The sequence below is a fragment of the Eurosta solidaginis genome, chromosome 4, assembly GCF_040869045.1.
Source record: "Eurosta solidaginis isolate ZX-2024a chromosome 4, ASM4086904v1, whole genome shotgun sequence".
NCBI lineage: Eukaryota > Metazoa > Arthropoda > Insecta > Diptera > Tephritidae > Eurosta > Eurosta solidaginis.
The window spans coordinates 266580354-266593632 of record NC_090322.1 but is presented as its reverse complement, the minus strand read 5'-3'; the positions used below and the strand labels follow the sequence as shown (position 1 = coordinate 266593632).

The following is a 13279-nucleotide window of genomic DNA, read 5'->3' as shown; positions in this document are numbered from 1 at the left end:
CAATTTTTTATTAGCGCGCTATCGGTTTGGTATTAAAAATGTATCGACATGTGTGCATGGCTCTTGACCTACTTTTAATATTTCTTGTGGGCCTGAAAGTTTAAGCCGATCAAATCAAAAAGTGCGGTTTCCGTAATAAGCCCTAGTTATTATATGAGCAGTTTTAACCGCATAATTTGCTGTTGCGCGGCACTGTTTATTCAGTAGGTAATGAAGCACTTCAAGGGAGCAGAATTAAAACGTATCAAAATTACAAGAGGCGCATCCGATTGGGCTTGTACTTCTTATGTATAAACTTTGATGCCTTCAAATAACACGCACTTGACTCTCTGTTCTTCACTGGCTTATACTCTTCTTTAGTGCTTATAAATACATATAACACGTTTGTTATCCTTCAATTCACCTTTGCCTAAGGATTTGCGTATGCGCCTGGTTTGTTTTAAAAATTGTGTTATCTTTATTGTTATAACAAATCTTCGTTGTTGTTTGCCATCTTTTTTGATGCTGCAAGCTCAAGTTTAACTTGCCATGATAGCCTTAGACAAACTGATAAACAGTTGCGAGCAAAATATTTGAGTGCACGACTACACGACAGATTTTGTGGTAGTGTTAATTAATACAAAATTTGGGAAAGATAATGCGATAATTGATCAAGTTATCTCGATTAGTAACAGACGGACGGAAACGTCTCAATCTGAATCAGTTTCACAGCCATGCCGGAGCCATTACACTACGGTTATGCTATTTAAATAATAACATGCTGTGTACAAAAACAGCTGGGTGGAAGTAAAGACACTAATGTTTTGTCAGTTACTGTTTTACCTATCGCTGATGAAACTTTGTTTATCTGCTACGTTTATTTTGACATATTCCATTTTTCTAATCATGCCCACCAAAAAAAAAGTGAAAATACCAAATACTCGCCAAAATTGGTGTACTTCTAGTAAATTCATGTTTTTAAATTAAATGAAGCTCGCCCAAGGGTGGAAGTTAAACAACAGAGGTATCTTTATCAAAAACAAATAATTTTGGGCCATTTTAGAGGAACTTCGTCGGTTTTTTATCGGTTGCTAATGTAAGCGTATAGCTATAATCAAGTTATCGATTTTTTATATATTGTAACGAATTTACTGCAATTCCCCTTATTTGCAATCTTCTGCCAACGTTCGTATCGCTAAACTGTTGAATAAATAACTCCAATATTGAATAATGGAAAAAGGCCTTTATTAAAGTACTTCACAATAACACTTATACTTTGCAACGAATAGCTTGCTTAATAACCAAACTGATTGATAGCTCAAATGAAACTGATTTTTAAAATAATACTGCTATTGCTCGCTAGATAGCGTCCTAATCCAAACTGCTTATAGCTCCTCTACCGCTGGTGCTTTTATACTCTGTGATTTCCTCGTGGCATCTTATAGGCGCTTCCAGAATTTACTACTGGAATATAACTACAGATGTACGTATATAACTTCTCATATGCGTGTATTTGTGAGCGACACTTCAACAATTACAATTGCATACTTTTGGGAGCATCTCAGATATTTGCATGTGTTTGTGCATCTCTTCTCTGCTGCGTGTACGTACATATGTGTAGCCATAATGATTTATTCGTTTATGTAGATACAAGTGACTGTCTGCTTTATTGTTGTTGTGACTTCATTTACTTAGCATCAGACTAGGGATGTGAGTATCACTTAGTGTCACTCATATTCGCAACAATATTATTTATTTATTTCTTATCGCTTAGTCATCGGCTTCTCATTGAAATCTTATCGACGTGTTACAGGTGTCTCGATTTTGTATTCAAGCAAATTAATAAGAACTTAAGTAATCGAAAACTTTTCGATATTCAAATCATAGCAAATTGATAGAACGCCGACAAGAAATTCGTTATACAACTCGATAAAAATTTGGTAAAAAATCGATACATTTTTAAAAGCAAATCAATAAGCCGAGGGTCGACTCCGCTTGGAAAAATTGTTTTAACTAAAAAAACTCTCAAATTTTTGATGTTCCTTTGCACGGGACTTGAGCACAGACTCATCGGTGTGGTCGGCGGAGCACGCTGCCACCACACGACGCCGTCCACAAAATACTTCACTGGTGAGGGCTTCTTTTCAGCATGTATTCCTATAGGTACCCCATTTTAAAGCATAATAAGCAGGTCCCCCCTCCATTGGATTAGGGGTCGAGGGAACCTATCTGACATGACCTTTTATGCACCGGAAAAATCGCATAGGAAGTATGCGCCTAAAAGTAGGTGTTATAAAATGTATAACAACATTGTTATTATATTTAAAGGTTGCGCCTAAAATCATTACCATTATTTTTGCTCGAAAACAAATCAATATTTTTTATGGTAGCACACCTTTTCGATAAATAATCGAAATTACTTCCAAGTAAGGAAAAACGAGGAACCCGTAGTGAAATATTAACTTACGAAAGGAAAATATGTACAAGTTTCAAGGGTATTCATATGAGTAAGTAGGCCAGCCGTACATATTTGTGACACGCTAACGTTCAATCGTCTTAATACATATTCTATGAAGCATAAATAATTCATTTGACATTGCCTGCCTGGCAGCGGCAAGTTCGACGTCGCTTATATGTGCTTTTACATTGCTTAGACATGTGAATATTAATTGTTTAGGACGTAAAAGGCAACCGAAAAAAATAATGCACGGGCTAAAAGATAAGACTTCGACTGCAATCAAGACAACGAGTGAAGCGGGGTTTTTTTTTTTTTTTTTTTTTTTTTGATGCTTAGGTTACTCAAGTAAAATGAAACCTTTCATAATTTAGCATTCCGTGGGGAATTGAGTTTAAAATCAAGAAAGTCTATAACATAATCCCAAATTTATGTTGGGATGGCTGTAGTGCTACAACAAATATAATGGTGGTATTTTCAGGCGCAACACTTAAATATAATTCCAGTCCTGTTATAAATTGTATAACACACACTTTTAGGCGCATACGTCATTCATTCATCAATTGGTATGTAACAAGTCACGCCAGATATCTGACGGCAAACGGGAGAAATAAGAGAGAAAATTCTCCCTCGAACCCCAACCCAATGGAGGTCTCCCCCCCCCTTCCTCTGCTTAAAAATAAGGGTATCTAAAGTAATACGTTCTGGGTCGAAGCATAATATGTCCTAACCAGGGAACCTTTTTTTGGTCCTGTACTTGTTGTAATCTTGTCATATTCATCTACATAAAACTTCCACAGCTCTTAATTGAGCCCCGTTCAATACATGCCATTCCGCAGAACCTTGGATTATTCGAGCTTCTAAAGACATCGTTTAAGATTTTGAAATTTACATCAGGACAGGTGTGGTGTGTTATTTATAGAGCTGGGTATTTGCATAGTAAGTAATAAAAAGCTGTTTTGCAGTCGACAAAATGATGGTACTTTACCAAATATGGAGCCGCGGTGGTAGGTTCATCAGTTCTTTACTTTATATGCTGCATTTAGCGGACTTATTCCGCGATAATTGGTGCCTTCATAATAAATAAGGCAGAGCAAGCCTTAAGCTTTAATCGCAGGCAAATGCTCGTGCACGCATCCTCTTAACAAACTTTTTAAATCGGCGAATCGGCCATCGTTTTTCAGCGCCGTGTTATTTTTGTCCGTAATAATGCCATTTTTCCTTTGCAAAAGTTGGGTGGCAGGGCTTCAGGGAGTGGGGTATCGTACTCGCCAACTCTCTTGGTCTTTCGGAATGATAGATGAGACATTCACTAGTGCAATTGAACAGCAATGTTGGTTAACAGAAGATTGCACACTTTGAGGCGGCAATTTTTTTTTAATTTATATGGCCTTTTACGTTTTACTTATGTAAGAGAGTTTTTCGGAGATCATCCTAGTTAGAAGTCTCCAGCGAATAGTTTTTTGTACACATTAACCGTTACCGCTTAACTATAAATTCAAATGAGGCCAAAGCGATCTCTTTTTGACAATGCGAATGGGTCAAAATGTTGCAAAAAGTTTTTTCACATGCAATGATTTTTAAACAGGCTGCAATCCATACTGAGCAGAAATCATTCTGCCCATAAAAATATTCTTCCACTGTATATACATATAAGTGTGTATTCTAAAGCAAACCCAGTTACGCCTGTGTACATTTAGTGCAAAAGCTTTGTTTGTTAAAGCTCGCTAGCGCCTTAAAGTATGCTGCCATTTATATTTGCTTTATTTTTTCCATTTTTTTTTTTTTAACATGGCGCTTGTGTCCAAACTGGAGTAGGGCAACAGCTTGAAGTGCTTGGTTTGAGTAACGCTGTAATGCTGCTTTTAAAAATCTTAAAACAATGCGCCTACTTGCTGTCATGAAATAACTTAAATGTTGTAAAAACAAAACGAATGTAGAAAAGAAAGAGAAATAAAGAAAAAACAATTTAACACAAAAATATATAAACTGGAAACGCGAAAATGAAAACACTCGCATTCGCATTCACACAGAAAATTCATGTAAAATTACAGAGTGAAACTTTTTCCAGCTGGGCGTCGATTTTTTCAGATATTTTATTATTACTATAATAATATTTAAATTATTTACCCTATTCTCGACTACCGGCATACGACAGAGACATAATCCAACAACTATCAAATAACTTCATTAACCACTATTATCATTTTACAATTATATCTACTGCATTCCGCAATTCACAAATTTTTGCTCTGCCATTCCTGCTTCAGCACGATAAGTCTTTAGAAAGTTAAATTGTGCTTCAGTTATAGCACCACGCCTTTTGCTTCGTATCACATTCACGGCTGTCTCATAACCCATACCCAATTCAATTAGAGCAATTGCAACCAACAAAGCCGCTCTACCCAAACCGCTATTGCAGTACACTGCTATACAACCATCCGGATTTTCACTTTTATTCGCAATCAATATTCGAAACCAATGTCTTCTTAAAGATTCATCTGGTAAAGTTCCTTCGGCGAAACGTAACTCTTTAACTTCGATATTTGCATCATGGAATGGAGCTAAGCTATGTTTCACACCACATACGCCAACTAACACTTTCACATTATTACGCAACAAATGCTCAATGTATGGTCTTATGGTGATCTCGTGCGGTGTATCAGCGATCAGAAAGCGCATTCCCTTAAACTCTATGATTTCCGTTGGAAATGGAGAACGTTCGATTACCCTTCGTGGGCTAGTGCTTCTTAGTTTGGTAACTGAGTCTAGTTTTTTATTATCCATTATAATGGATTTAAACTGAAATTGCAAGAGACTGATGAGATTTTAATAGCTTCAATGATTTTTCTAAAATTTCAAAATATCAATGACAGTTTTTGAGAAGCCGTACAAGTATTGCCAGCAAATACAAATTTTCAAAAATTTAACACTTAACAAAATTATTGTGTAGCCATACGAAAAAGCGCAGTGTCGGGTCAGATTCGTGGTGGGAGGGGTACTTTGTTGCCAAGTATTGAAGTTCGGGACTGTGGATGAATAAAAGCAATCTTTTTTAATATACCATTCATCTGTGCCCATGCGCCGACAGAGGATAAAGACGATGAGGTAAAAGACGCTTTTTATAAACGCTTAGAACGCAGATATGAGCGCTGCCTCCACCGTGATATTAAAGTCGTGATTGGCGACTTTAAGGCCAGGGTGGGCAAAGAAGGTGTTTTGGGCCCCACAGTCGGAAAGTTGAGGCTACACAATGATACTGCTCATAATGGACTGAGGCTGATTAACTTTGCGGATGCTCGAAACATGGTCATATCCAGCACGAGGATCATGCATAAAAAGATACATCAAGCTACATGGCTGTCCCCCGATCGAAATACACGCAGTCAGATCAACCACGTTGTGATAGACGGACGGCATGCCTCCAGTGTTTTAGATGTGTGCACGATACGAGGACCTAACGTCGACTCGGACTATTATCTCGTCGCAACCAAAATACGCGCCCACCTCTGCGCAGGTAAAACCAAGGAACAAAAAACACAAGAAAAGCTAGAAGTCGAAAGGCTGAAACTGCCAATGATTTCGCAACTCGGCTCTCACACCTGCTCTATGAGAGCACATCGCAACCCGATGGAATGCAGAAGCAGTGGGAGTATATATCCAAAGCAGTTTGTACCGCCGCCGAGGGAAAAATGTGTTACCGGCGGTCAAGGGAACAAAACTGGTGCGATGAAGTATACCGCGATGTAATCGAAAAAAAGACGCTGCCTACAGGGCTACATTAAAAGCGAGCACAACAAAAAGAGCTCCTTGCCCAGTCAACTAGAAAGGTGATACTGCAAACTGCGCCAACTATTGCAGAATCAACCCTCTTAATATCGCATAATATTGGACCTTATCAGTGGTGCTTCAGACCTGATAAATCTACCATCGACCGGACTTTCACAATGCGCCAAATCTTGGAAAAAACTCGCGAAAAAAGAATCGACACACACCAACTCTTCGTCGATTTTAAAACCGCTTTCGACAGCATGAAAAGGAGCTGCCTATATGCCGCTATGTCCGAATTTGGCTTTCCCGCAAAACTTATACGGCTTTGCAAAATAACGAGTCAGCGCATATACGCCCTGGCAACCACGCCACTGTTGGTAGACATAATTTGGTAATAGTAAAAGACTTCGTTTATTTGGGAATCAGCATTAACACTAACAACAACACCAGCTCTGAAATCCAGCGAAAAATCACTCTTGCCAATAAATGCCACTTTGGACTAGGTAGGTAATTGAAAAGTAAAGTCATCTCTCGGCAAACGAAAATCATGCTCTAAAAGTCGTTTACCGTAACCGTCGTGTTATATGGTGAAGATAATGACAACATCAGATGAAGAGGCTCTGGGAATGTTCGAGAGAAAAGTTCTTCCAAAGATTTATGGACCTCTACGTGTTGCCGATGGCGAGTACCAAAAAAGAATTAAAGATGAGCTGTACAAGTTTTATGCAGACATCAGCATGGTCCAGCGAGGCACAACTGCTACGCTGGATAGGCCATGTTATATGAATGAAAAGCAAATATTTTTATCGGAACCCACCTATGGAAGCAGAGGAAGAGGACGGCCCCACTCTGCTGGAAGGACCAGGTTGAAAACGATTTAAGTTCCTTTTGTGTGACCAATTGGCGCCGGTTGGCAGTGCGAAGAAGCGGCTGGCGTGCCATGTTAGACTACCATGACCGTTTAAACGCTTAAGCGTCAACTAAGTATGTAAGTAACCAAATTATTTGGAGTTCATAAAATACATTTAATAAATAACCACTCACGAATTGACAAAAATCTTTCCCATTTGAGCTTCCTTGTACAGCACATTGACAAAAATATGTTGATTCAACTCACCTGTAAATAAAAAAAAAATAAGGAATATTATGTAAGTTGATTTAAAATAATTTTATTTTGTATTGAATTTTTTTAACTGATGTAGAGTTTTATTAGATCAAATAATAATGTTTAAGTTCTGGCAGAACCGAATAATAAATACTGAGAAAATTTTCTCAATATGGTACGAAATTAATAAATTTTGAGTATTTCAGATGGGCTAAAAGAAAAGAATACTTTCCTTCGAAAATCATATTTTTTTTTATAAAATTTTTTTAAAATCGCTATCAACATTTTTTTATTTTAACTCTAAGTATAATCTTAATAAACTTCATGTGTTGAGCATTTGTTTGCTTAAAATGGTTCCTATGGTTTGCTGCAATCGCTTCGAATGACTCGACTTTCACTCGCTTTTGCCTTGACTTTAAATGGAATTTGACTCGACTTTGACTTAACTTAGAGTCCACAATGCAATGACTTTGAATCGACGTTACTTTACCTTCACTCAACTTGTCTTTAACCCGCCTTGACTTAGCCTTCACTTTGACTCGATTTTTGCTCGACTTTGCTTAACTTAACTTTGGCGTAACTTTGCCTCAAATTTGACTTGCCTTTAGCTCGCCTTTTACTCGACTTTGTCTTGACTAACCCTCCGTTTCAAACATTCTTTTTGTAAAAATTTAAAATAATAAAATTTTTTTAAAAACTGGAGCATAAGAAAAAAATAAATAAATGTAAGGCGCGATTACCTCCGAAGAGATTTTAGGCCAAGCTTCTCTTCCAATTTGCGTCGTGCTGCTTTTATTTTTATTACAAATTGGCGGGACGGTACTTACTTGTTTTATGCCGACTCCGAATGGCATCTTCAAGGCAGATGAGTTTTCACCAAGAGTTGTTAATGGCAGAAACACACTCGGAGTGCTTGCAAAACAATGCCGAGGGGCGACCCCGCTTAGAAAATTTTCTTTTAATTGAAAAAACTTGTTTCTGGGATTTGATGTTGCTTTGCCCGGGGCGTGAACCCAGCATCGTTGGTGTGGTATGCGAAGCACGCTTCCGTCACACCACGGCGGCAGCCAGGACCAGGTGGAACACGACTTAAACTCCCTTGGTGTGACCAATTGGCGCCAGTTGGCAGACCGAAGAAGCGACTGGCGCACCTTGTTGGACAGTGATAACCGTTTAAACCAATAAGCGCCAATTAGGCACGCTATAAAACGAAATTCTATCATACTTGCCATTTTATATCGAATGATATAACATCACTTCATATCGCATCATGCCATTCATTGTTTTCATTTTATTGATGTGAAATTTGGCAGAGTTATAAATCTCTTGTACTTTTTTAAGCGACAAAGTTTACCTTCTAAAGAAAACGGATTTTTTGCAATTTTCGCAGTAAGGATATGTATATATATACATCCCATTAACACAACATATCACATCATTATCATATAATGAAAAAAGAAGGTTCTATATAAAATTTAATAAAATGTATGAAATAAAACAGCTCCTTAAATATATTTTATTCTATATGCATATTTTTTTTTTCCAAAAACATGAGGCCTCATTTTTAAAATATTTTTTTGTTTTGTTTTACTCACCGAAAATGCTTTCAAGAATACCAAACACTGTATAATGCCCTCCATGGTATCGCCGGTGAGGCAAAAAGTGCCAGTCAGATGGCGTCCTTTACGTCCAACAGTAGCTGCTGCTAAAGAGGCGTGCACCAAAGCACGCTGTTGCCCTTTAGCAACGGCACCATTTACGCTTGTAAGAGTGCGCGGTAAAGGAGCAGCTCGCAATAGCCGCTCCAAGGATTCCATGTTTTCTATTTGATTATTTTTTTCACGATTTACTTTGTGCTTGTATTAACTTGTGAATATATATTTCAACATTTACCCTCTCTTTTATTTGGCAAATTTTTTGTTGATTTGGAATTCGGTTTGTATTACTAAATTGTTTTCTTTTAATGTTTAAGTGCACCATGGTGATGTTTTTTGTAGTTGTTGTTTTAAAATGTTTCACTACTTTAGTTATTGTATGGGTATGATTTTTAATATGAATTACGCCAGAATTAACTTAAGTTGATGGAGAGCTTTTTAATCTGATATTGGTTTTGTTTCATTTTGTTTCTTCTATTTCATTATTTTTTACTTTTTACGACTTTTTGTTGTTGTCGATCGATGTATTTACGTGATTATGTAGTTGTAAGCTACTTCGTAGGCAGTTAACTGTTTAACGTTAAACTCTGCCACTTTCCGTTTGTAGAAACCATTAAGGTTCGTTATATTCCGCCGCTGTTCCGACGTTTTATTCAGATGGGACTCCTGACAATTGTGGTTGCGTTGCTAGTACTATGATCGCTAAAAAGGAGTTTATCGACTACTAACCTTATTCAATTTTTACACTTAAAAAATTGTTTCTTATTCGTTTCTTTCTTCTTTTCTGATTCGGTTTTATTTCGCATTTTTAATATATTTCAACTATTTTCTAGTTTTTAATTTTTTTCTATTCAAAAACAGTGAGTTAGGAGTTCTGACTAAATACTTTTGTTCTTTTAACTAACACTGGAAAAAAGTATATAAATTTAAATCAAATCAGTACGGACTAAAAAACTCGTGGTTCTGATTTTACTTTAATAATAAGTTGAACGCAGAAAATGTGCAAAACTTAACTCAAGACTTTGTTTATCGATTTCTGAAAGAACTAAGTGCTAAGTTCATAAATTATCTTCACGTCGACATGAGCTTTTGGTTTTAGCTGAATTGAGACTAATTCAAGTCAGAATTTGTTTTATTTTTGTTTAGTTGATATATTGTTATAACATAAAGACCAAATTTGATGTGTTTAAATTTTAATATGGTATCATGCGATATCAAATAATATCTTATCATACTACTTATATTATATCATCCATCACATGTTGGGGCAGAGGGACCTCGCTACCCTGTAAGAGATAGTATATGCTGGGATTCGTGATGAATAAGCAAAATACAAAGCTTTATAGCATCAGAACTTGCTTACTGGACTCGAAGCTCATCTGTACAGAAGTAGACCACTGGATGCCAGCGTAGCTACGAAATCCTTTAATCATCATTTATGGATGATTCCCGTTGAGCCCAATCATTTCGGCACAACAGAACTTCGCTTAACGGTGAGAAATAGTTTTTGCTCAGAGCTTGCTTAGCTGACTCGAACCCAATCAATACAGGAGTGGAACACTGGTAGGCAGCGGAGCTTCGAAACCCGGTTCGATTTTATTATAGTGTGCTCAAACTTTGCCAGCCTTCAATTCCCACATTGACCCACCCGTAACCAGTTAGTTAGTCCACTGTCCTAATGGATCCCTCATTCTCGATGGAATAACTGTGCTAACTAGCACTGGCACATGGTTAGTTTTTCGCTTTTAATAATCTGTCCTAATAATTTGTCGAAGTTGGTTAAAATTCTGAAGATCACGTGATATCAAAAAAAATTATATCAACGCGAATTTAAGTAGCTATATTCAGAGCAATACTTTATCAATTATATTTGAAAAAAAGAAAGAAATTAAGCGAGTTGCTTGCTCTTCTTTTCCAATAGAATATTCTTTCTAAGATAGCAAATGAGAATCACAAAAATCATTACGAGTCGCAGTCATATCGTTGACATCACATGATATGACATCATATCACAGTATACCATATGACTTCGCATGATTTTATATGACATAAATTATATCGTGTGACATCACATCAGCATATAATGTTATAAGAAAACACATTTTACAGTATAACTTCACATAATTTCATATGACATAACTCATATCATGTGTCATCACATCTTGTGAAATGAAAACCGTATTGCAGCAAATAATCAATATCACATCATATCATATAATACCACATTTCATCATATCTGAATCTTAGGTCTTATCACATCATATCATATCATATCGCATCTACATGATGATACTAGCTTTTAGTCATATCATAGCAAGCAATATTATTTTATTTAAAGCGTTGTTAGTAGCTTTTCCTCACATATACTATTTTTTCTCATATATTCACGTAAATTATGTGGTTTTTCATATTGAATAAATATATTATAACAGAATAACATACTAAAATTTTCACTTCCTGTTGGATAAATGGCAAAGGAAATGTGTTTAAAATTATAATTTAATTAAGAACGATTACCACAAAAGACACAAAAATATTATAACCACGTGATTCACTTTTGTCGCTATATAAATATTATTAACAATGACTTAGTAGTGAAAAAGGAGGAAGGTAGACATTTTTTGTTTAAACGTAAGCACATTTACGTTACCAAGCACATTTCTACGCATACAAATAAACTTGCATATAAATACTAAACAAACAAGAAAACCGATGACAAATGTGCTAAGTGTATTATAACGGTAGGAATGTGTTGTATAAAGAGGGCACAGATGACTTAAGAGGGCTCAATGCTAAAGCCAAAAGGTAATGTTTCAAAGTGGTAAGCGATACACGCGCATGTAGATGTGGCCAATTGTTTATGTGTATGTGTATTATCGAAGTTATATGAACTTCTTTAGCTTCAGAATATTTACATAATTTTTTAGAGATAGTCGGTCGTTTATTTCGCAATAATGCTGCTGTCATCTAAATTGTTACACACAAACGCACATATTTCTTTACCTATACATATGTATGTATATGTAAGAATGGGCACATATATCAAAATTCATGATAACAAGAGCTTTAAATATGTCACGTCGTTGTAACTATATTCGAATAAAATTGATGTTAAACGGACGTTAAAAATATAAGATTATCGCAACTTCTTTTAAACGACTTCTTATGCACACACACACATATACATACACGCTTACTTGTGTGTCACTGGCAAAGCATTAATAAAGAGGCATGCTGCAGTACAGTACCATCACGAGAACTCAAAATTTTTAGTGTTTACCAAGCGTAATAACTTTTATTTTGTTGAAAGCTCAACAGCCATCCAACAGCAGCAAGCAAATGTATACAAGCACAAAAGTAATTTATCTTTTTTGCAAACCATCAACTTAGCCTTTGTATGCGCAATCAACCCATATGAAGAAAGGGATGTACAACGACTTTGGCAGATTTAGTGATCAGCCGAAAGATAGGAAAATGCGACTTTGTTAGAAAAAGCAAAAAAGAATAAAGTAAGAAAGGATAAAATATTGTAAAGAAAAGACAATATCGAAGCACTTCAAAAATTTTTTAAGATAAACGAACTAAGCTTAGCTAGAAGCATAAAGCTTAAGGGGAATGTAGCATGAGTGGGATGAGATATTCAGTCATGCAAGTGAGTAGGCAAAAATAGAATGAAATCAGCAACAGATTCCTACATATTTACTTAATCGATTCAATATAATGTGGCATATGAAATAAGTTGGAAAACATACACACACATTTTTCTAAAATTCTTTTAATACAAACAAAGATTTACTCGATTATTGATATAGTAAATATCTATTGTTAAAAGATGATTGAACTATCATAGCATACATATATATAAGGGTGATCCTTATCCTTTAGGCGGTAAAATTTAGCTCGAAACTATAACATATAAATTTTGGTGTAGATTTGATGGCGACCAAATATATATATTTGTAATATTTTTGACTTATCACCATCTGGGGACTAAATAAATCACTTATTTCATTATATTACGGTGTATGATATTGAACGTTACTAGCAAAAATCTTATAACCAGAAGCCGTCAAAACAACAATGACAACGTTAGCTTCAGATAAGGAAAATCGAATGCATCAACGATGGTGTCAGCGAGAAGTGAGAGATGGACGAGCGAGAATGTCAAACACGAACCATTCAGAGACGAGTAGAGACATCACAATGTAAAACTGTCGCTCTGCCTACTTATAAAAGCTCGGCAATGGAAGGCATTGGGAAAAGTTTGAATTTGTGGCGGTGCCAAGTGGTGGCCTATGCCTATGACCTGTCTAT

At 36.2% G+C, this 13279-nt stretch overlaps 2 protein-coding genes across 23 annotated transcripts in view; both read right to left on the bottom strand.

Moving 5' to 3' along the window:
* rg (rugose) overlaps positions 1-13279 on the bottom strand; it is a 796531-nt gene that overhangs the window by 281905 nt on the left and 501347 nt on the right. For 13 of the 22 annotated variants that reach the window (XM_067785953.1, XM_067785954.1, XM_067785962.1 and 10 more), the window contains exon 2: positions 8906-9871. The exons of the other annotated variants lie outside the window; for them this stretch is intronic. In XM_067785953.1, coding sequence (XP_067642054.1) covers positions 8906-9127 — 222 coding nt within the window. In that variant the 5' untranslated portion in view covers positions 9128-9871. The remainder of the gene's footprint in view (positions 1-8905; positions 9872-13279) is intronic. 22 annotated transcript variants of the gene reach the window in all.
* LOC137251423 (PRL-1 phosphatase-like) lies at positions 2252-7313 on the bottom strand. The gene has a single exon (XM_067785975.1). It carries the CDS (start codon positions 5219-5221, stop codon positions 4655-4657), a length of 567 nt encoding a protein of 188 aa, XP_067642076.1. The 5' UTR covers positions 5222-7313; the 3' UTR covers positions 2252-4654.